Below are 25,442 nucleotides of genomic sequence, written 5' to 3'. Positions count from 1 at the left end.
TGATCTTGTCATATTTTGCACTTAATAATCAAATCAATGGAAATAAGTGCAGGATATTGATCTTTGGTTTCTCCCTCCCTCCTCATGGCGATATTTTTAAGTTCAGAAGTTTTGGAAAACACCAAAACTGCCAACCATGTAGTGGAGTGGATGTTAATTTTTTCATTTGTTTGTTTGTTAGAACAACTCAGCAAAATAAAATTCCTGTTTATTGTGAGACAACATTGTTTCACACATACATCAAACAGGCAAAAATAAATAAATAAATAAACAGCAATTTCATGGACAATAAAAAAGGATAAAAAGAAACCTTTTTATCTTTGGCCTTTATAACCACCTCATACTATAAACCAACTACTTATAGTACAGCTAAGTGCATACACAGAAAGCTACTGGAATGCTCAGAGTAAGGTTGTTTTTTTTGTTGTTTTTGCTTTTTTTACAAGGTGTTTTTTTTTCCTTTGAGGTTATAATGAACATGGTCACAACACAAGTAAAGTCAGAAGTAGGACAGAGAATGCTCTAAAGGCTGGTTTGTGGTCCCAAGATCATTAAAAATGGCTGACCCCTAAGAACATGTACAAAAATATAAAATGTAAATAAAAAATACAAACAAATCTTCCTTTTTAAGAAAAAAAGCAGGGCTTTGGAAGTTTTGGTTCTTTTTCCCTCCCCTGTTGCAAATTCACGTTGTGGTTTTGGTTGGGTGGTGGCAAGGGCGTGTCATCTGCAGGTGGCGCTGCCGGAGGTGGGCAGGCGGGCGGGAGTCTCTACTCAAAGGTGACCACGTTTAGATTCTGAGATGGGAAGTGGAGGGTGAATAGGTCACGGAGGCCTTTAACTTTTCCCTTTTTTGTTGTCTATCATCCTCAATGGTCTTCTGCTTCTTGGTGTGGACATCATCATCCTCATCATCTTCAGCTGTCCGTTTGCCTGTATCTGCCTCAGCCTCTTCTTCATCTCCATCCTCCTCCTCCTTCTCCTCCTCCTCCTCCTCCTCCTCCTCCTCCTCTTCCTCCTCCTCCTCCTCCTCTTCCTTCTCCTCCTCCTCCTCCTCCTCCTCCTCCTCCTCCTCCTCCTCCTCCTCCTCTTCTTCCTCCTCCTCCTCACCTTCTTCCTCTTCTTCATCTACCTCATTGTCAGCCTCCTGCTCCCCACTGTCCTCATTCGTGTTCCCATTCGCAGGTGCACGTCTTCCATTCTCTGCCTCCTCCACACCTTCCTTCTTCTTCAACAAGGCCTTGGTGGTGATTCGCAGCTGGTTCCATGGCCGTGTCTGAGATGGTGGGGCCGGGGATTCTATGCAGCGGAGTTTTTTTCCAAAAGCGAGAGTTGGAGGACTGGAGTCCACGGTAGTGGAGCAAGTGGTTGCAGCGAGTGGAGAGGGAGCCACAGGAACAATGCAAAGATGGCTTTTCAGAGACGTGGGTGTTAATTTTTAAGCAGAGCTTGAGAAATACATGATTTTTTAGACGAATTTTCCCCTGCCCTCTCAGAGCTCCCTCACTAACCTCTGTAAGTTCTGAGTACATTTATTACATTCTGAAGCATGTGGCTATTAACAGTTTGAAATGCACAGCACCAAAGTCTCCTTCTGGCCACATTGAGTTAATGTCTTAATATGAGAGCACCAAATCGCACATCATTTTTGGTCATAGTATTTTTTATCTGGGCCCTCATTTTACTATTTGACATTTTCACAATTCTTATCTTTAGGTTACATCTCAAATATTGAGAGCTAACTAAATGTAGAAGGTCCGTGAAATTTACTTGTGGTGAAAACTTCATATTTATCCCCATAGAAAGAACTAGAAATATCACCTCTGAATAAATAAGCAACAGGAACTGAACACCCAGACTAGGATATAAGTTTGCCATTCTCTCTTCCTCTTTGCTTGCTCTTTGCTTCCGGACTTTAGAATTCGAGTGGCAAACCTTTAAAGCATTATTGTGCATGCAATTCAGAAAGGAAACCTGAATTCTGTGCAACATCAAACGCAAAGTGCCTAGGTTGCAACTTTCTGGTTTGCATTCCTAAGGAATGCCCTCATTGGAACAGAGTAACTGTTCTGGATCGGCTAGTATTACCTCTTCTTGTTAGTCTCCAACGGGGCTGTCTAAGAACCTTGTTTTGACAGAGCCGGAACCAGCCAGACTCCGCAGCAGACTGCCTACTCACTGCTCTGGTTGTTATGAGCATATCTCGCTGAAGATGCACCGGGAAGCGTCCTCTTAGGACCGGGTTATTGAAATGCCACAGGCGGAAACAGCCAGGAAAGATAAACTTACTGCAGCAAACAATAAGGCTCCACTTGCCAACCCTGACAGCATCTGCTATCAGGCCCTTTCCCACCAAGGATTTCTCCAGGAGTTTGATGACATTATTGCTATTCTATCCCAAACACATTTTTCATAAGCAGTTATTAACAGCTGTATTTTAACCAGAGTACCGTATCACGGCTTTCATGCGTACACTTCTCGGTTTATTTACATGTGTGTGTGGCTTAATGACTTTGCAAGCCATACTGCATTTTATTCTTGAAAGACGTGATTAGAATGTATGGTTTTAATTTCTTTGAGCTCTTTCTCCCACCTAATAGGTAAGCATCCTATCAGTTCAAGCTGTTCATTATAAACCCATGCGTATTAAATTAGTTTTCAAACTGAATTCAGGAATCACCCAGTGATAAGCACAGTAAATGAATGTGCAATGAAACAGGTTGCCAACTACAGGAGTAGTTGTTTACTGGGATTTTTCAGCTCAGATCTTGGACATATAGACAAACTTAGTTACCCACTCATTATATTAACGGCCAAGGCACTATACTGTGAGCGGTGTGAGTAATTTCTACACCAGACACAGTGGAAGAATTTGCTTGGTTACACAATTGTGATGGTTTCTTTTCTCCCTAAGCAAATGTAATACACCCCCTCCAAAGCCAGGTGGAAAAGTGATTCTCTCTAAAGCAAACACAGCTGTAGCTAAACGAGTATGACCCTCACAGCCCCTTTGTCTTAGTCCAGGGGTGGGCAAACTTTTTGACTCGAGGGCCACAATGGGTTCTTAAACATGGATGGAGTGTTTGTGTGAACTAATATAAATTCAAAGTAAACATCATTACATAAAAGGCTACGGTCTTTTTTTTCAATAGTTTTATTCATTTCAAACTGGCCGGATCCGGCCCACAGGCCATAGTTTGCCCACGGCTGTTTAGTCTGACCTGGGGAGCACACCTAGCCATGAAGCCAAGATAATATTTCTTTGTCTAGTTTGTTATCCGAGTTTCTCTGGGGTCTTATTGATAGTGAGGTGGTGTTTAGTCATCCTAAAGAAAAAGGAAGGGACCAGCCCTGGCCCAGAGGCTCATTTGGTTGGAGTGTCATCCATACACCGAACAGTTGGCTTCCTGGTAAGAACACATATCTAGGTTTCAAGTTCAGTCCTGCTCCAGTCAGGGTGTATATGGGAGGCAACTGATTGATGTTTCTCTCTCACAGCCATGTCTCTCTCTCTCTCTCTCTCTCTCTCTCTCTCTCTCTCTCTCTCTCTCTCTCTCATCAATAAACATATTCTCAGGTAAGAATTAAAAAATAAAATAAATAAAAATAAAGGGACCAAAAAGGCGATCCAATGCACAGGGTCATTGAAACTTTTTATTTTTCTCTAATATGAGACACATAACACAAATCCATCCCTTGATCCACATTTTCAGGGAGTATGAAGCAAAAAACAAAATCTTCATTGTAAGCAAGATATCTTCAGGGAAGATGCAGGTATTAATATCAAAGAGAGGTGATGAGTACACTGAGAGAAGAGCGGAAATTACAGGAAAGCAGCTAGCTATGAAATTGCAATCGACAAGGCACGTTGTAAAGCTTTGAAAGGAAAGGGAGGGGTAGAGTTCCGGTCTGGAATATGAAATGTCAGTCTCCTGTGGAGACAATGGCTTGGTAAATGTTTGCCCACATGAGGGCCTATATGTTAGGAGCGGATGAAGAGAAGAGTGGAATGAAAGCTCAGTTAACTCTTTGTGGCTACTTTAGAGTTATAGAGCTAATTGCTGCAGGTCTTAAGGGGCTCAGCTTGGCTGTTGATGAAACAAAATTCTAACACCCACATATACTGCCTCACAGGCAGCTATATTAACCTAAGGTTGGCATTGTTATTCATACTGGTGTGAAAGGAAAGAAATTATAAACACAAAATAATCTTCACCCACTCATGAAGGTTATCACAGCCAATACACTTGCTTAAGTAATACATTTTATATAAAATATCCTGCTATGTATACATGTCATACATACAGATGAAAAATATTTTACCAGATAATGTAAGTCTTACAACATTTTGTTTGGATATTAATAGGGATTCTTTCAATGTTAGTGAACATTTACTGAATTGAAGTTGAGTTTACCCAACAACCATAGAGATTCCTGACCCTGCTGTTGGAAGTGTACACAAACAGTAACAGCTGTTGTTTTTCTAACATTTTTAATGATTTTCATCTCATTTCTTATTCCTTCAGAAATCATTTCCAAATATCAATATACATATAATGCAAAACCATGTGTCTTGATTGTCATCAAAATAAGAGAAAACCTAATAGTGTTAACACAGTGCTGGGGTGCAGGAATAAAAATAGAATAAAAAATTGCTTTCCTAAAAATAAAATTTAATGTGTAATTTGACCCATGAATATCTAAATAATGATATATTTGCTTGAATAGTATTAAATAATTTTATAAAACCACCAATTTAGAAAACTAAAAGTTAATAGCTCATTGATTGCCAAATTTTAATATGGATAATCAAATATATGAGTTCAAAGAGAGATCAAGCTTTAGGTTCTATGGAGGCATATGAATATCTGCAATCAGGACGTTTAATTCATATGTAGAGTACTGCTGAGTCACATGGTTGTACAACCTTATAAACAGATTTGGCTGCAGCAATTTCTAGGCATTATTGTAAGTGTACAGATATCAAGGATGAGCAGAGGGGCATTCATGCACTCATTCAATGATAGAGCACTAAGGATGTGCCAGGAAAATACTGGGAATTATTGATTTCTAAGATTTTAAGTGATTACTGAACATTTAAAATCAAATGTAAAGATTATTTTTATAAAACTATATGGCAAGTCTGAGTAAAAAATAAATGGTGGATTCTATGAATTTCAATGAAGGTCATAATTTTCAACTATGTTTTTCTTTCTAAGTATAGGCTTAGTACCTTCAATAGAATAAAAATTCTAGTTCAAATTAAAATATTTGACCAAGTTCCCACTAGCCACATAGGTAGCTACTAGCCTACCCATGTGGCTATTTAAATTTAAATTTAATTAAATTAAAAATTTAAAAATTAGTTCCTCAGTCACAATAACCACATTTCAGGTGCTTAACAGGCATACATGGCTGGTTTCTAAAATATTGGGAAACACAGATGTATGACATGCCCATCTTTAGTTACAGTGCAGTAGATATTCAAAGCAAGGGTTTCAGCTTTTGATGTTTGACCTTCCTTCCTTCAATTGATATATATATATATATATATATTTTTTTTCATTGATTTCAGAGAGGAATGGAGGGGAGCTAGAAACATCCATGATGAGAAAGAATCATCAATCAGCTGCCTCCTGCAGGCTCCACACTGGGGATCAAGCCCACAACCCAGGTAATGTACTCTGACCGGGAATCAAACTGTGACCTCCTGGTTCATAGGTCAATTCTCAACCACTGAGCCAGGCTGGCCAGACCCTTGAGTCATCCTTTCCTTTTCCTCATTCCCCTCCTCTTCTCCTCATCTTTTTTCTCCTCCTTCTTCTTCAAGTGGAGCCTCATTAAATGAGTGAAAATTAGACCCAATCAGTAATTAGATCACGTGACACACACACAAATATTTCATTCTTTCTCTGGCCAAGTAAATCTTCCTCCAACAGTGTCTTTGGAAAGTCTGTTCTAGAGTCTGAGTTCTGCAAAGCACACCTGGTGTTTGCAAGCCTGCCACCTTGAGAAGAATCTGTTGATAAAAACAATTTATTTTGAATAGTTTCCAGAGCATAATAAGAGGGTTCAGGTACCCTTTCTTAATTTTTTCTTTATTGATTAAGGTATTACATATGTGTCCTTATTCCTCCATTGTCTCCCCACCCACCCCGACTCATTCCCTCACCCCTTTGGTGTCTGTGTCCATTGGTTAGGCTTATATGCATGCATACAAGTCCTTTGGTTAATCTCTCGCCCTTACCCCCACCCTCCCCTACCTTCCCTCTGAGGTTTGACAGTCTGACCTATGCTTCTCTGTCTCTGGATCTGTTTTTGTTTATCAGTTTATGTTGTTCATTATATTCCATAAATGAGTGAGATCATACCCTTTACTGGACTTTCCCAAAAGTTATCATCTTACATAAGTATGTTTATTAAAATAAGAAATTAACATCAGCATGACACTGCACATTTTATTCAGATTTCAGTATTCAATTCTTAGGAGCTTGAAAATCAAATGTATATTTTGAGAGTTTGGTAATGCAATGAACATTCAATGAGTGATGCTTTGAAAATCTGTAATTTCCTTCGTTTTGTTTTCTGAATTCTCTTAAGAACAACACTTCACCTTCATCCTCTCATAATCAGTGTCAACAAAAGCTAATACAGCATCAGATACACTAACCTGAACATAGTAGGTGCCCATGAAATATTTCTTAATTAATATTTCTTATTCTTCACTTCTACTTTATAACTGGATAATAAATGTCTTGTTCTGTGGGCACAGAAAAGTAGCTTCCAAACAAACCACACAAAATAACATGTTGCATCCATACAATCGAACACTCTATGTCCATGAGAACAAACACAGTGTACAACTATGTGTAATACTATGAATAGCTCCTGAAAATCATGTTCCAAAAAACAACAGATGCGAAGTAAGTATTAGGATTCAGTTTATATCAAGTTAAAACTTGAGTCTATGCTATTGGAAGACCAGAGAGGTGTCACTCTATAGATGGTGCAAGGGGAGCAAAGGCCACACAGCTGAATGCTGGTGAACTTCTAGTTCTTGATGTAACTGCTGGAAGATGGGTGGGATCACTTTGTGAAAGCACATGGATGTATATTTAAAGAATGTGCCATTTTCTGGATTGAGTTTATGCTTGAGTGATAATTTTTCCATAAACATTTTTAAATCATCCACTGTTATATTTACTTTTAAACCAAGAATTGGTTTTATTTTTTCCAATATCAATTTCATACTTATTTGAATGAATTTTTAAAAGATTCCTAAAAGCATATTTGTTATGATCCATTAATAATTAATTTTAAGATTAACAATCCAGAGCTCATTAATATAAATTTATTTTTACAGCATTAATATTAATTTATTATTTATAATTCTATTTATATTCATGATGCTGGAATTTGTAATCTTAAATTTATTTGATATGCTTGATTTTATATTTTGATAATTATATTTATATTTTGGCAATAATATGCATTCCATAATACACAGTTTTTTATGTATTTAGCACATTTAAGGTGAAGACGTATATACACATAGCATGTTAAACTTAGTGGCAGAAGAAAACCCTGATAGTTCAGTATGTGGAGAAAATAGGTTCATAAATAAACTCCCAAGTCAATGCAAAGAAAGGGACATATTTTGCCCTGTTGCTTATGTATCCTGAACAACCCCTCCTGTGTTCAGAGCCAAATGTGGAAAAAATGATGTCTATTCCTATTAATTAGTAAGGTTTCAGACCCCAGTATTGTTCTTCTCCAATAAAAGAAACCAAGTTCTTTGGAGAACAGGTGGTTTCATGGCTTGGGGCCAAAAATATATACATTAATGACTCTGAAATGAGTTAATGTTGTGAGAAGCTAAGGATGCTCTCTATTAATCATCATCACTTTTCTGCTTCTGAGTCTCACCATCCCCGACCCACTTCAATGTGTTCTAACAGTTCAGAATCTTTGCTTCTTTAGGATATTCAGATTTAGAAATTTGAATATCTCTAATTGGCTGTGGCATATGGCCTCTACCCAAGTACTGATTATGACTAACATTCACACTCCAGTGCTGGTTTTGTGCTCAGGAAATCAATGTTGGAGAATGAGTCACAGTGACTGTTTTAATCAGAAGTCCAGCTAGGTCTGCACTAATCCTAGGTTCACCCCTAGGAAGGAAGTTGATGTCGACCATGCCTATCTTTCATTCTAAACAGTCAAGTGTATGATTCTGTTTTAGCATGATTTTCCTTTGGCTTTGAGAGAGGAGTCTAAAGACCCAAAGACACACATGGCCCTCAGAGTGTTGTTTCTACTTCCCTGCACTAGGTCTTGCCAATAATCATTCAAATGTGTTTTTTTTTTTATTTTGTTTGTTTGTTTTAAATTGGTTTATAATGAAATGATCTCATAAAAGCTGCAAATGTTTCAGCTCATAAATTCATAACTTGGGTCTCCTTCCAAGAGAAAGTGATGATAACGTATACTTATGCTTATAACTCAGCAATTCTAAAACAAACAATTCAAACTTTATGTTCTCAATATATCAAATATCCAATTTTAATACAGCAATCCAAGCTGACCACGTCGAGAAGGTCATGTGGCCACTGGAGAGGATGCTGGGAAATCCCTGAGTGCGGCACTCTGACAAAGTCCTTGGGAATAGTAGACCATAGTCCCTTAAACTCCCCATCTTTTTCCCCTGTCCGTTCCTGCTTTTCCTCCACACTACTTTGTAAGCAGCCAATACTGCATTTCTATTAGCTATATCTAATACATTTGTACAAGTATACTATCTGACCACATTGATTTATATCTATGTCTACGTCTACCTTTGCTGTACCTAGGCAGTGTGGTGTGTAGTACAGGAGCCTGTCTGTCCTAGGGAGCCAGCCTGCCCACTTGCTCACACCTCCAGTTATAGCACTGTGATCTTTAGATTTGCATAGAAGCTTTGTGTGTCCTGTTTCCTTCACAATGGGAAAATATAAGCAGCTACATTATACATTTATTGTGAGATTTAAGTGTGTTCCTATAGCTAAAGAACTTACAATAATGCCTGCCCTGTGAATGTTAGCCATTGTTCTTGAATTGCAGCTCTGTATGTTACCAGCGTAGGTGTAACTCTACAATGAAACAAAGCAGAGGAAAAGGGGGCCCAGGAGGGAAGAAATTTTCACAGGGAGACGGTGGGGAGCTTGAGCTGATCAGCATCCTGGGATCTAAATGAAATTCCACTCCGTCTATCCCTGAAGGCAGATCATTGAAATGAGGAGAGAGATTGCAGCAATGGAATATTCTCTTCCATTTACATATGCTTTAGAGATTTTTCCTTCAAGACCAGTATTGGAAAGTCATGATAAATTAACATAAATTTAATAGTCTGAATAACTAGATGACTAGAAAAAGCATGGACTTCTAGCAGGTAGATAATTCAGCTGGGAAATCAAACTTGGACTTGCCACAGAATTCAAAGTCCTATAAGTTTTATTTCAATTTTAATTTATCAGTTTCCAAACTCGCAAAGCTAGGGCTTCAGACTCTTTGATCAAAGCTCATCCTCTCACGGTCTGAACCGTATACCTTAGCAAAAACCTTCCTCAAAGGAGATTAAATTTATCCATCTCAAACTCACCTAAATATTTCACACCTCACATAAAGTTCATCTTCTACCTTGAATTCTCTTCTGTTTTCTGAAGAAAATCCCTGAAGGAAAATATTTCACTCCATACTTTTATGCTGGGTTGGGTTTCAATCATGTATAGCTTTACATCTTGGTTTCCAATCAATGAACAAACCCACAAACATTCTGCAAAGGAAAATGCTCCTGAGTTGTATTTCACTTTCAGAGGCAACAAAGATTTAGGGAGCTTTGATCTCTGTTGTCATTTTGGATGTAAAAACCTCTAAAAATGTTCCAGGATTCCCAACGACACTTCAATCATGTATAATCTGTGGTATTGACAATTACATGTCATTTTAGTTGGTGAAAATTTTAATTCACAGGTAACCTAGGCTCTTTTCAGTGAATCAAACAATATCCAAGCATTAAAGTTTATTAACTATTCGTAGTTAATATGGGCAGATGTTTAATAGGTCTTAAATTCCTACTTACATTTAATAAGCAACTGCATTACTCAATTCCTTAATTCCAGGTGGATCATTAATTAATGAGCAGTTACTTCTAGTCAATGATTTGTTTCTAAGAAATTGATAGCTCAGTTCAATAAGTTACGTTTCCCCTTCAGGAGTTTTGTAGGCCACTTTTGAAAGTTCATTTATTAAAGTTTAATAGAAAGGAAACAGAGAAACACATCAGATTTAAACCAATACATCAAGCCCCACTGTTGTCTGTAATTAGGCCTGTGTAATGTATATGAAGTAATTCAAAATTTATGCTAAGCTTCAGGATATCTTCTGCATTGCTTTGTAATGTGAAATCTAACTAATAAACATGTGCATTTCTAAATGTAATTAACTCCATAAATAGCGGGGAAAGCACTGTTACTTTAAGAATTATATAAAGGCACAAGATGTCTGCCGGGGGAAAAATACTTTAAAAGAAGTTACTTTCCAGATTGCACTTGGGGATGAACTAGGGACTGCTGCACCTCAGAAATGGATGGTTGTGTCATAAAGCACATTACCTGCATTTTGCTTAAGAAAGCTAAGCCGTGTGTTGATGGATAAATTGAGAAAAGGAATGTCTACATTAAAGTTTCTCTGAGCATCCAAGAAGTGAAGGAGGATTCCCAGTCCACTGGGCAAAAATAAACTCACTAGTAATTTAAGAAGATGAAAGTAATGCTACATGTCTGGAAATGGCTTGTGGAACCCTCCTATTATCTTATGTGATTTGTCCTAATCTTGGTCTGTTTTTCCCAAATGTTCAACAAGGGCTTGTTAGATACAGTGGCCTTGGGATAGCTGTGTTTTTAAAAAATAGTATTCATCAAAGATAAAGCAGCGATAAATACCTCAGGACACATCTCATGAGACCTCTGTACATTTTTTCCCTCTAATTTTGGAGTTATGATTTATATACTTAGAGGTTATTTGGCCAGTGACCTTGTAAATATTTTTACATTGTATAAACAGTTCAGTGTATCCAGATCAACTGAGATAACCAATGAGAGATGCTTTAGCCACAATTCCTCAAAATCATTTATCAAGTGATAACTGCTATTATGTATGATAAAATTAATTTAATAATGAGTACTGAGTTGAAAATCAACTCTAAACCTCATAGTATGAATCCCTATTAACAGAATTTCTTCTATTCTTTTTTAAAATATGTTTTTATTTATTTTAGGGCAAGAGGAAGGCAAAAGGAGAAAGAGAGAGAAACATCAATGAGAGAGAAACACTGATAGGCTGCCTCCTGCACGCCCCCACTGGGGACTAAGCTTGCAGCCCTGCATGTGCCCTGACTTGGAATCAAACCAGAGACCTCTTGATGCCTGAAAGGATGCTCAACCACTGAGCCACACTGGCTGGGCTGCTTTTCTATTCATATATTCTGGCTTCTCAGTATTATTCCTATCCCTTCTCCATGACAGGAATTTAACATGCGTCTTTTAAAATGTTAGGAGTTATGTGACTAACCTAAGACAAAATATGTCCATAATAAGAGTTAGAAATAAGACTTAGAAATAATTGTCGGGTCTCTGCATTTCCAGAACTTTATTCACTTTATGCTCTGACATTGACTCAAAGACTAAAGTATAACTTGCTAACAAGATATTTAGAAAGATAATTATTTTTATTTTGCAAAATAAGCGTAGCTTTGAGGATCAAAGGTTAGCATCACACCATGCCTTGTGATCTGGCTTGACATCATTTGTTAGTTTTCTCATCCACAAGATGGGTATGATAATGGCACAGCCCACAGACTTTTGGTGCAGGCAGATCAAATAGAATAATGTCTGTGCTGCTGTCAGCATCTCCCCTGCAGGATGTAGATGCTCCATATAAGTTAGCAGCTTTCCATTTCCTAGCATACTGCTCCCCACTGGCACATCATGTCTTTTGTCCATGAATAAATCTTTGTTCAACAAATGTATGTGGGAATTTTCACCCACATATTTGAAAACATTTAATGACAATTTGGTTGCAATCTTTTCTTGGTGTTTGTACAAGCTTTTCTTCCTTCTCAATGTTTTTCCATCATAGTCTGCTCACCTCTGAATGTGTCTGCAGATCCAGAGAAGCAAAGGAATAATTCCACAAAGAGCAGGGAGGGCACCCTCCTACTGCTGTATGCATATTGTCTAAAGGAAATGTCAAATACAGTCCAAACCTTCCATATAAAACACATGGAATTCTAGGAGACAGCCATTTTTACTCAGTGTCTTCTTTATGGGCCCCCTGACTACATATTGATAATGCAAAATCTGTTCCTACAAAAAGCACCGGTTTATTCCTATCATATAATTGCAACAGCTCACTGACTCGATGCTCCAAGTGTAGAGCTACTGAGCGTCCAGCAGGATTATCCTCTCGGAGCGTAACCCAGACCAGGAGGCCTCGATAAAGGAATGAGTGTGCTTCCATGAACAGCTCCAATCGCGTGTCACAGAGGTAGCTGGTGAACTGTGTGCGATAGACTGAAACGTACTGTTGCTGCTAGATTTCGTGCAGTGGATTTTTAAAAATTTATTTTTATTTCTGACAGTATTACAGATGTGCCTGTGTGATGGATTTTTGTTTTCTTTTTCACTTCGTTCATCAAAGTTAGATTTCATTATATTGGTGACAGGTGACGTAGATTAAGACCATAACACCTTAGAATAAAAATATGCATGCAACCCTGGGCCTGCTGAACTCATTGTTTGTAAATGTGGTTCCAAAATACTGTGAAGAAAGGCTGCGGTCCATGTACAACAGCCTTCTCTCCAGTGGCTGGAAGTGGGGGCTCTTGCCAGGCACCCCCTTTGTTTAAAGAATAAGCACTTCGCAGCCAGGACTGTGACCACCCTGCAATTATACATTGTTAGACCAAAACCTCTATTTCCTAAGTGACTACTGAAATAAACCCGAAAGAGCTGTCAAAATTATCTACTGTATGTCAACCAGTGAAGAGTTCCTCGGAATGTTTTATATCTGGTATTATCATCTGTTGGGAACACTTGGTTGAAAGACAGGGAAACTTCACTGGCAAAAAGAAAATGTAATCCAGTGTTTGGAGAATCTTAGGAATTGTCAGAGTCTATTTGAAATCACTTCTGTGGAGACAAGAGTGATTTTCCTTCCTTTATACCACACACAGAGTAAACCTAGGACCCCGTTCATTAAAAATATGAATCCCTGGCTCCATTTATTAGAAGCACATGACAACAGGTAAAAAACTGACAAAATGTGAACAGACAAATTCAATGAGGAAGTGTATTTCTATAAATGAATAGAATTGGAAGAATGGAACAGCTCAACATAATAAAACAAATTAGCACATGTGTGTATTTCACTAACCACTGCAATGGAGGCAGAAGGGGTAGAGGCAGGCAAGTGTGGCTGTGGGGGAGATGATGAGCTTGCGCGGGTTGGAGGGTGAGCACCAAGTGGGGGACATGCACTCGGTTTTTCCTGGGGCCAAGTTTTCGATGTTGATACCACCAATTGTCTTATTGACAGAAACACGGATGCCCAAGAATCCTTTGCCTCTTTGTGTAGTCCTGTTATTGAGAAGGACACTGTCAGTAGAAATCCTTAAGTTCCCTGCACATACAGGGATTATAGCACATCTAAAATATGAATATTGGAGAATTAGAAACATACTACTCCCACGGATTTAAACTGGCCATTCCTCACCTAACTATTTGACTCTGGACCCATTAAGTTCAACTTGCCAACTTCCTGTAAAATATCCTTGACGTCCTCTGTCCCTCCAGTCTCACCTGCTCTCCTGTAACAAGTTCAATTCCCAACCTTTCGTTGGAGATTGTGCTCCAACTGTGCTCCTTCTGCTCTAAGCTTTTACTTTCCCTCTCCAACCATGCGGTGGTGGTCTCCACCTCATGAGTCCCATCCACCCTTCCTTTCCACACGCAGTGTTCCAGGAAAAGAAATAATCTAAAAATCCAGATCTACCCTGTCCTTACATTGCTTCCATTCATTAGAAGCTTCTGGAGTCTAAACTATCTAATACAACCTTCTTATTTTGCCTAGACAGCCTTCCATATGTTGCCTAATCTGCCTGCTCTCTGTTCTCCATGCTCACAGCAAGACACTCTACTCCTTGTTATATTTATTTTGCCAGATTTTCATCCTTTAATTTCTTCAAATGTGCCAGGTCCCTTCCTTCATTGAGAACTCCCAGGTGCTATTCCCTTTGCCCAGAGTGATCATCCCTTCTGCCCATGGCAGCCTGGATAGTGGGTAAGGGAAAGGCCTGCTAGGGAGGAGGCCAGCCAATGAGAAGGGCACACAGCCATGTGACGCTGACTCAATCTCTAGAGTAAGGCAGTCATTCTCTGCTATTGTTTTATAAGGTGGGAATGGTGAAGATTAAAAAGATAAATTTATGAGTTCATAAGCTCACTTTTTTCTGAGTTTTATCTACTTCCCATTTTTTATAATGCGCCAGGGCTCTCTTTTTAATATGCTTATGGAGGGAATGTGAGACCCACAGTCATAAATTGTGTGCAATACACTATTCCTCAAAAATTAGCTGGGTAGATGTCCTGGTATTTTATGTTCTAGGGTGTGCGTGCAAACAGTTTAGGAAATCTCAAGTCTTGAGTAGTTTCTCCAGTCAAGCATGTTGACTACCTCTTTGCCTGAAATAAATGGTAACTGATTTTATTTCTCTGAGAGAATCCGATTTCATTCCTTGAATATACACATAAACTCTGAGAAAGATGAATCTGATTTAAATAGAAATGCACATTGAGGCACACTTCACTGTGTAAATGTTGACACATCTCATCAGCAAACAAAGTAAATGATACAGTTCAAGTGCAAGAGGATTTTTTACTACAACCTTCCATCTCTTTATTACCTGAAAGGTTAACTGGGAAGAGAAAAAGCATATTTGTTAGTTTAAAATATCATATTTCAAAATGTAAGGTAAGCTCATAAGACATATACCTTATTCAATATTAAATATTAATAAAATAGATTTTGCAACAGCTTGTAAAAGAACATCTGTAATATGTATAAATGTATTTTGAATCTGACAAGGATATCCACCTACTAATTAGAAATGGCATATGCTTTATTTCACTCTGTATTCACTTTAAGTATATATTTTTTATTAATTTCAGAGAGGAAGGGAGAGGGAGAGAAACATAGGGAGAGGTAAGAATCATTGATCAGCTGCCTCCTTCATGCCCCCTACTGGGGATCAATCCTGCAACCCTGTCTGGCATGTGCATTGACCAGGAATCAAACCATGACCTCCCAGTTCATAAGTCAATGCTCAACAACTGAGCCACACTGTCCTGTCTGTACTCACTTTAAAACATTTTAAGCAGCCCTGGCTGGTTTTGCTCAGTGGGTAGGGCCTTAGCCCTCTGACTGAAGGGTTCTGAACTCAGTTCTGGTCAAGGGCACATACCTCAGTTGCAGGCTCAATCCCTGGCCCTGGTCAAGGCACATGTGGGAGGCAACCAATTGATGTGTTTTTCACACATCGATGTTTCTCTGTCTTTCCCCATCCCTCTACTCTCTCTAAAAACCAATGGAAAAATATACTTGAGTGAGGATTAACTATAAATAAATAAATAAATAAATAAATAAATAAATAAATTTAAGATCTTGAAATAGAGAAAAACAGAGCAATCGACTTATTTTGCAAAATAAATAAATAAATAAAACTTGGCTAGCTTATCATTTTTCATTAATTTGTGGCCGGTCTCCTCATCTCTAAGATTCTTAAGTAGAGGTAATTTTCAATATTCTTCTATCTATTTGCTTGTAGGTAAATACTTGTTCATTGGAATCTGAAACATGTTTCTGATTCATTTTTCACTCTTAAATTTTTGGATAGAACAACAGAAGTTTGTATGAGAGTTGTTTATTCTGCTGCTTTATTCCACTATTAAAATATGACTAAAATAATGTTGAAATAAAGGTTAAATTTATTCATTAATTTATCATCTATTTCTTTGTTTAAAATATATTTTTATTGATTTCAAAAAGGAAGGGAGAGAGAGAGAGAGAGAGAGACATTAATGATGAGAGAGAGTCATTGATTGACTACCTCCTGCACGTCCCCCACTGGGGATTGAACCCACAATCCCAACTTGACTGGAATTGAACCCAGGACCCTACCACAGGCCGGCACTTTATCCACTGAGCCAAACCAGCTAGGGCTCTCATCTATTTCTTTTAACTCCATGTCCTACAGATTGTTCTAGCAACTTGTGGGGATCCTCACCATAGTATGCCAGATGTCAAAGGCCTATTTGCCATAAGCATGTGCAAGGCAATGACACGGTAGTTTTACTGTACGTACTGCGGGGGTGCACCTTTACCTTACATAACACTGAGGTCGCTATTTAGCAGGAGGCCTCCTTGGTCTGAGTTAGTATAAAATGCATTGCTGACCAGCTGGAGGGGCTGCTTTGGCTCGCTGCTGTGTATGCCATGGTTGCCTTTGTTTGCAATAAAGCATGTTCCATCTGCCCTCGGCTGCTCCTGTCTTCCAGGTCCAGGCGTCCACAGAGGTCCTGTACCTAGCAGAAGGCTTGTACCCAACACCATTGCTGATAATATATTGAACAAGACAGAAAAATCTCTGATTTCATGAAACTTATTTTATAGGGTAGCGGACTAGTAATAAACAAATAAGTGTGTGCTGTAATAAGTGCTAAGGCTATAGAAGTATGTACTTCCAGGCAGAGGGAACACCACATGCAAGCTCTGAGTCTGAGAAGCAACAGGGGGGTGGGATGGCCAGGGGCCAAAAGGGAGAAAAGATAGGACTTAGAAGGGGTAAGAAAAGACGTAGATGAATCACAGACTATAACTGGTCTTTCAGGCAATAACTAGAATACATGCCAGATATGATGAGAAAGGGAATAGAGGGAACAGTAAGATCACTTAGGAGCTTAGTGAAATTATTGTAGTTGTCCAAACTAAATATCCTGGTTGCGAGGTTAGGGAGCTAGTGGTTGAGAGAGTGAAAGAGTGCATTGCAGACAGCAACAAGTTGTTGAGCCTGGGTGAGCAGCAAATGGGGAGAAAGGAGCCTAACTTTCTCCCTGAACATGTGGATGACAGATTAGGGAACTGACCTGAGGAAGACTGAAGAACATTCTTTTTATGATGTTATAAAATCTGGGAGTTCTTTTGAAGATCCTGACAGAGCTATTGGAGAAGGTCTGGATATACAACTATTGACCTAGGAAAGATTTTACCTAGAACTGAGATATAAATCATGTGTTCACGGCAGCTATTTAAGCCAGGGCTTCCCCGAGCTCTTTAGAACAAGAGGTGTATAGAAAAGGAAGAAAGTTGAGAACAGTGACCTGAGGCTTTCCAATAGCTACATTTAGGAATTGAGGCACCTAAAAGGAAATGAAAAGGAAGATTCATGAAGTACGAAGAAAATGGACCTTCAAATCCAAGTGGAGAAAGCTTTAAATAAAAGTAAAAGATCATTTGTGTAAATGATGCTAAGAGTTGGAGTAAAAGACCTGAGAATTGACTATTAGATTTAGAAAGCTGGATGTTATTGTACCTTCCAGAGATGCAGAGGATTAGATTAAAAAAAAGAGAAAAGGGTGGTAATGTGAAAGTAACAGACAAAAATTAAGTGGAATTTTGGTATAAAGAAAAGTAGGAAACTAGGATTACACAGGAGAATAGGGATTTAGAAGAGTTTTACTTTTTAAACGTGGGGGATATTATAACAAATTGAATACTCTAGTGCAGTGATGGCGAACCTTTTGAGCTCGGCGTGTCAGCATTTTGAAAAACCCTAACTTAACTCTGGTGCCGTGTCACATATAAATTTTTTTTTGATATTTGCAACCATAGTAAAACAAAGACTTATATTTTTGATATTTATGTTATATATTTAAATGCCATTTAACAAAGAAAAATCAACCAAAAAAATGAGTTCGCGTGTCACCTCTGACATGCGTGTCATAGGTTCTCCATCACTGTTCTAGTGGAAAGAAAGCATTGGTGATTCTACAATGGGAAAGAAAAATGGAGTAATTGCTGTCCTCGTTTTAAGCAGGAAGAAATGGAATCCAGAAAATAATGAAGAATTGTTCTGAGAGAGGAACAGGGACTAGGTGACAACCAACCAATTAAAAGAAAAGGTGGGAGACACACAGAACAGGCACAATGAAGGTGATTTGACCCACCAGGCAGCTGGAAGCAGAGCTGGTAGTTAACATTTTAGTGTGAGTAGGAAAGGGGTGATGGGAGAAGAGATAGTGCGAATCAGCCTGAACTAATAATGATATCATGAAAGGGTGCACTTCTGATTGCAGTTATGAATTTAAATTGAAAACCGTCATCATGTTTTTCCCTCCTTCCACTATCTGCTTCTTGGGTCAATGTACTGAGTAGATAAATAACTGAATTAACCCAATAACTAGGACAAAGTGAAGAGGAAGGGGCTGAAGGTATATGATGAAAGTGATTAAAACGATGCACCATTGGATCAACTGCCCCCTTGTCTGAGTTTCAATCTATATATTTAAGGCAAATATCAACTTTGAATCCTGATAACTGAACCCTGGTGATTTGGGGCAGGTTATTATTATTATTTTTTGCAAATTGTATGCAGTAATATAGCAAATGCACCATATGCAGCAGTACATTTCAGATGTCATCAGTGTTGTCTTCATTGTCCTCAATATCTTAGAAATTAATATTGGCTAATTGCTAGAATTCTAGAAACCTGAGATTTATTTTTATCATCATTCTCTAAAGTAACTAATGGTCACTCACCTAATTCAGGAATATGTGCACATACCAGTTTATAATTTGATAGATTTAAATATATTTATAGATATAGATATGTACTTATCATCTTCCACTCTGATACATATGCCATAAATGATTTCCAATGAATTAGAACATATGTAGAGATTTTAAAAAATTATGTTTATAGTGAGATGTCACTCTAAAAATCAGGCCAATAATTGAAACAGTTAAACCTGTCTTGCCAAAACCGGTTTGGCTCAGTGGATAGAGCGTCGGCCTGCGGACTGAAAGGTCCCAGGTTCGATTCCGGTCAAGGGCATGTACCTGGGTTGCGGGCACATCCCCAGTAGGAGATGTGCTGGAGGCAGCTGATCGATGTTTCTCTCTCATCGATGTTTCTAACTCTCTATCTCTCTCCCTTCCTCTCTGTAAAAAATCAATAAAATATATTAAAAAAAAAAAAAAAAAAAACCTGTCCTGAAAAACTAAGCATTTAAAACCAGGAAGGAATGGCAGACTAGGGTAGCACATAGAACCCGGTCAACAAGATTCCTGAAAAATGGCTGATATAAGAAGAGTACTAAAAGAAGCAAATCTTAAAGTTTTATGCATTTGATGAAATGTCCCACAATTTTTATGAAAATTTGACAAAGATAAATATTTACATTAAAAAAACACAAAACTTATTATGCACATATGCCATAGCCTCTAAGTGGTTTCCTAAATAAAAGTTTGTATATTGAAACAAATGCTCATGTTGCTATTTAGAGAAAAAAACATGTTTATTAGACTAATAAATAAATTTATAATTGGGTAGAAATGAACTTGGAAATTGATTTTTTTTCTATTCAGAATTTAGTCTAACAATAACTAGTTTGCAGTTTAATATATCTGAAAACCATTAAGAAACTTGTTTTGTTCTTTCTTTCTGGTTTTGAATTATTTGATATCACATTGCTAAATATGAAATCATTGCAGATAATTATTTCTATTTTTGCATTAATAATATTAATCAGAATTTATAATTGCATTCCATGTGCCAGTAATTTTAGCTGTATTAGCTCAAGCCTTATAAATGAAGAAACAGGGAACTAAAGGAATTTTAAATAGTGAAGGTCACACAGCCTTACTATGGCAAACTCTGAGTTTAAAATTACCTTTTTCACAATTTAGAACAAGAACACATCACAATCTTATATGTCCTTCATTTAATAATTCTTAGAAAGACTTGATTTAAAATTCATTTCAGTTAGAATTTGTTCTAATACAATACTGGAATGTCCGTGTTTATTTTCTTTTTATTATTCTGTTTGAAAGCTTATTTTGTTGTTTCATTTTACCATTGTAACTCTAAAGGGTTTTCTTGACATGAATATTTCAACACTATTACCCTTGAGGATTTAGCTACTTTTTAAAGGAAATACACATGTTTGCTGTGTACTGTGCTGAATAAATTTACTGACAAAAGTGGTGTTCATATGGTTAGATCTCTGAGCTCCTCTTTAAGATTACGAAGCTTAGTGAGCTCTATAACTTCTAAGTAATTACTCAGAGATGTTTCCCTGTTGAGAGATATCCAGTCTGATCTTGCAAAGAAAGTATGGACCTTGTTTCCTGTTCTCTGCTCCTATTTTCTTCTTAATCATTTTCTTAAATCTCTGCCTTCTTTGAATTATTCACTAGCAAATAATAAATATAATCTCTTCTCTGAATAAGCAAACATAGAGAACAAGCAAACAAAAAAGCAAATCATTTCAGCTATACATAAAAGTTTCTTTAAAAAAACATTACATTGGCTTAGGCATTTGAACATTTTTGTCATAATTAGAACTGCTTCTTAAAATACTATTTAATGTCATTTAGCCTTTCACATCTCTTACCTTCTTCCTAAACCCCAGTCTGGTCCTAAGAAATTAGGCGAATAAGGTGGAATGCCCAAGATTTCCATTTTCAGTTGACCTATCTTGGTGTTTTTGTAAACATATTTTAATAGGCTCTCCATTAGTTATTTTTTTTCACAGATTAAAAGATTGTATTTTATTAGAGTCAGTTTAGAGGCAGTATGCAGTAATGATTTCTCATGAAAAGAGAGAGAGAGAGAGAGAGAGAGAGAGAGAGAGAGAGAGAGAGAGAGACCATACTCATCCAGATTTCATATGTAAATGAAGCCTCTTTCTGCAAACCATTCCCGCCTTCACAGCAGCTGTGGTGGGACAGAGACAGGGCACTGTGTGTGCCCAGGCTGTGGGCGAGGCTAGAAGAGGCAATGATCTCCCTACAGCGCTGCACAGACCCATCGCCGTTGCGCCAACGCCCTTGTCCGTGACCCTCGCTGGGGGCCGGATGACCCGCACGGGCTCTGAGCGAGTGCTTTCCCCTCCACAGGCAATGCTCTGTGAACAGGTCCCGAGAAACGTTTGCTCCCAGGCACCAGGGGTGTAAACCTTTTCAGAAAGCACACAGCAATGAACAGACTAAGAAAGGGAATTCGTTCTCAGCAGCGAGCTCCGCGGCGTGTATGTAAGCCCTTCAGCTCGATTACATTGGGTTTGCGCGTCCCATCACCGTGCTGCGTGGGCAGGTCCGACCCAGAGCTTGGGCTTGGGCCGCGGGACCCGGGCGGCTGCTGGGGGGGCTCGGGGCGTCCCCAGCCGAGCACCTGCACAGCATTTATTTGTAAAACCCTCCCCAGCCTTCTAGCCGCGCTCGTCCTCTGCTACCATCTTGCTCACGGACCGGCGGGCTGAATCCGGGGGCTCCGCGTCCATCTCATGCCGCCGTCCACGATGAGCTTCGTGTCCAGCCCGACCTAATGGAGACGCTCAAACGGGCCACGGGGTCCCCGCTCCGGGCTCCACCGCGAGGGCGATGTCCTCCTTGGACGCCTCACCTCACTGGTGCAGCCGGGCCGCCTCCCGTGGTCGGCGCGGGTCACAGTGAACCCAGCAGGGCCTTGCAGGGAACAGGGCGCTTTCCCGGGCTTGCTGAGGTCTGGCGGGGATCCACAGGCTTCCGGCCATGGCTGCTGGAGCGCCTTCCCCAGGCTTCGTCATGGGCGCCTGGCTGCGGAAGGGGAGCCCCGCGAAGCGTCCTGTCTGGTGGGGGCACTGGCTCTGCTCCTGGCCTGCAAAGAGGAGGTGCTGCTGGCAACTGTCTGTGCTCTTCGCCTTCAGGTCCTCACGGTGCCCCACGGCCAGGTCCGCGCTGTGGCCGGCACAGGCCGCGGCCGCCTAGGTCCCTGTGCTGCTCCGGGTCTTCGCCAACGCATTGTCTGCCTTGGGGTTTTCTGCAGACTTCTTCTTGGCCAGTTTCGGAAGGCTTTCCTCAATTCCCTTTCGGGATTTAGCCGGGATATCTTCCGCCTGGTCCACCAACGCTGCGGTGTGGCCAGTGGCCGGAGCAGCCTGGGCAGTGCCGGGCCCATCAGCCAGCCACGTGCTTGGTGATGCTTTTCTTTCCCGTGGCTGAGGCTGTGGACAAAGAGGACACGGTGCACACAAGCTGCTGGTGGACCTCTGGGGGCAGAGACCCTCCCTCAGTTAATTTTTGAGAATATTTAGCTAAATGACTACATGCTTTTTGTTTGTGTTTTCCAGAATAGGATATCATCTGGTCATTTCAACATTGTGAGCAATATTTCATTGTTTTAATTTTTTATTTATAGATTTGAAAGAGAGAGGAAAGGAGAGAGAGAGAGAGAGAGAGAGAGAGAGAGAGAGAGAGAGAGAGATGTCTGTTCCGCCCATTTATGCATTCATTGTTTGATTGTTGTATGTACCCTGACTGGTATCAAACCTGAAACCTTGACACATCCGGATGATGATCCAAACAACTGAGGGCTGTGCTAAACATTTTAAGTGTCTGTGAGAGAGGGTGACACACACAAATAACATATCATATGGAGTCTTAGCCTTTATTAAGTTTATATTCTGCAGAAGCAAAGAGATACCTAAAATAAACATACTGCTACAAATTAACAAATGTTATGTAGAAAATTAAAGGCAGTACTGTATGGTCATAATTGACAAGGTGATACATTTAGAACAGATAATAAAAGAAATACTACTGTTCCAGTTATCTTATTCTATAAAAATTGCTACAAAATATGAAAGCTAAAAAAGTTTTATAATCTCACAATTTGGTGCAAAGAGAATTCTTCAGCTCCAGGCTGTGTCCACTGATTTGTTTTGTTGGTCTTCAACTGGAGGGTGGGCTGAGTCTATATCTGGTGCTGTGTGTGGAGGTGAGGAGGCTGAGATCTAGACCTAGTGTGGTGTATGGGGGTGAGCAGGAGGCTGGGATCTAGACCTGGTGTGTGTGTGGAGGTGAGCAGGAGGCTGGGATCTAGATCTAGTGTGGTGTGTGGAGGTGAGCAGGAGGCTGGGATCTAGATCTAGTGCTGTGTGTGGAGGTGAGCAGGAGGCTGGGATCTAGATCTAGTGCTGTGTGTGGGGGTGAGTAGGAGGCTGGGATCTAGACCGGGTGCTGTGTGTGGAGGTGAGCAGGAGGCTGGGATCTAGATCTAGTGTGGTGTGTGGGGGTGAGCAGGAGGCTGGGATCTAGACCTGGTGCTGTGTGTGGAGGTGAGCAGGAGGCTGGGATCTAGATCTAGTGCTGTGTGTGGAGGTGAGCAGGAGGCTGGGATCTAGACCTGGTGCTGTGTGTGGAGGTGAGCAGGAGGCTGGGATCTAGATCTAGTGCTGTGTGTGGGGGTGAGCAGGAGGCTGGGATCTAGACCTGGTGCTGTGTGTGTAGGTGAGCAGGAGGCTGGGATCTAGATCTAGTGTGGTGTGTGGGGGTGAGCAGGAGGCTGGGATCTAGACCCGGTGCTGTGTGTGGAGGTGAGCAGGAGGCTGGGATCTAGATCTAGTGTGGTGTGTGGGGGTGAGCAGGAGGCTGGGATCTAGACCCGGTGCTGTGTGTGGAGGTGAGCAGGAGGCTGGGATCTAGATCTAGTGCTGTGTGTGGGGGTGAGCAGGAGGCTGGGATCTAGACCCGGTGCTGTGTGTGGAGGTGAGCAGGAGGCTGGGATCTAGACCCGGTGCTGTGTGTGGAGGTGAGCAGGAGGCTGGGATCTAGACCTGGTGCTGTGTGTGGGGGTGAGCAGGAGGCCGAGCTCCACCATGCTGCTTCAACATGTAGGTTGCCGGAGATGGGTACTTTTTGTTACATCTTGGCTTATGGCTCCAAAGGAATGTTTTAAGAGACAGGAAGTAGAAGGTATGAATATCTTAAAGCCTGTTCCTACAGTGGCACAACTTCGTGCCCATCATATTCGGCTGGTCAAGCAATAACTGAGCCTTAACAGACACAAGGGATAGAGCAAAGAGAACCCATCTAACCATGAAAGGCATGTCAATTAATATGTAGCCACATGCACAGAGGCAGTCATGTGCTGGCATACAGTCATCCATTCCAATGTCAAAGGTTTGGGTGTGTGACTACCTATGTGTGTGTGTTTATTAAATTTATTGGCATGACACTCGCTAATATGATCATATGGGTTTCTATGTTACAAGATCTAAATATTACACTGTGGGCCACCACTCAAAGTCAGATCGTTTCCTGTCATCATATATTAGGACCTCCTTCACTCCCACCCCCATAAGGGTGTGTTTTAATTGTCAGATACATATGCCCCTTTAGTTCCCATTGTCATCTTATAAATGGAACAAAGCCTGTATGCTCAGTCCATCATTAGAAATAGACCTGTTGTTACCTGTTTCTGATTTCAAATTCACTTGGAGTTCAAAGGATCTTACAAATATTTATTTACTGTTGACAGTGCCCCATTTTTGCAAGCCTCTTTCCCATATTTTCCTGCACCCTCCCCCTTCTTGCTATTCTAAACTCTCGTCCTTGAATCTTTGCAGTCGGTATGGCAGATTACTTACAAAGCGAAATTTGCCTTGCTCATATTGAGGATGTCTCTTGGCATGACTTAGACCTTGGACACAATCCATGGCAAGACCCATTTTAACCAGTAGTGAGTATGGAGCTAGGCAAAGAATGTGAAAAATATGAAGAATATATCCTAGTACATTTTCAGCATCACCTTTCTCTTTCAGTCCTTTCTGATGATTCTGGAAACAGGACCTGGCACCGTGATGTTGGTTGTGTCTTCTTTGCCTTTCTTGCAGGAGGCAGTAGTGCACTCTCTGAGCCTCTGTAAAAAACATCAACAGTTCAAACCAGGCTTTGCCAAATAATTTTAACTTAACTAGAAAATACACAGTGATAAAACTATAGCTGTATGACCAGATGTCTATACATTTTACATTTATTTCCTTTCTGATTGCCCTTCTATCACGTGTTTGCCAGAAATCTACCCTCCTATTATTAGGTCATTGCACTATGTGAGTGTAAAGAAATATATACTAACATAATACTCGATTGCATGTATCTACCGTGGATTCATTTATTCATTCATTCAAAAATAATTCGAAGCAGCATTGTAGTCAACTATGAGGCTAAGTTTTGAAATACTTGTGACAGCATTTGAATATATAATGATTTAAAGCTATAAAATTCCTGTTAACATGTTTTATTTGTACTTT

At 39.9% G+C, this 25,442-nt stretch overlaps 1 protein-coding gene across 1 annotated transcript; it reads right to left on the bottom strand.

The window, feature by feature from the left end:
- Window positions 1–790: 790 nt before the first annotated feature.
- On the bottom strand, window positions 791–21,938 carry LOC308533475 (uncharacterized protein; the record flags this gene model as incomplete). The annotated part of the gene is made up of 2 exons (XM_081111517.1): window positions 791–1,412; window positions 21,781–21,938. The coding sequence occupies 2 exons, from the start codon at window positions 21,936–21,938 to the stop codon at window positions 791–793; spliced, it is 780 nt and encodes a 259-aa protein (XP_080967643.1).
- Between the last annotated feature and the right edge of the window lie 3,504 nt (window positions 21,939–25,442).

The sequence above is a fragment of the Myotis nattereri genome (assembly GCF_964212035.1).
Source record: "Myotis nattereri genome assembly, chromosome: 17".
Classification (NCBI taxonomy): Eukaryota; Metazoa; Chordata; class Mammalia; order Chiroptera; family Vespertilionidae; genus Myotis; species Myotis nattereri.
This window is presented reverse-complemented; position numbering and strand designations above follow the sequence as displayed.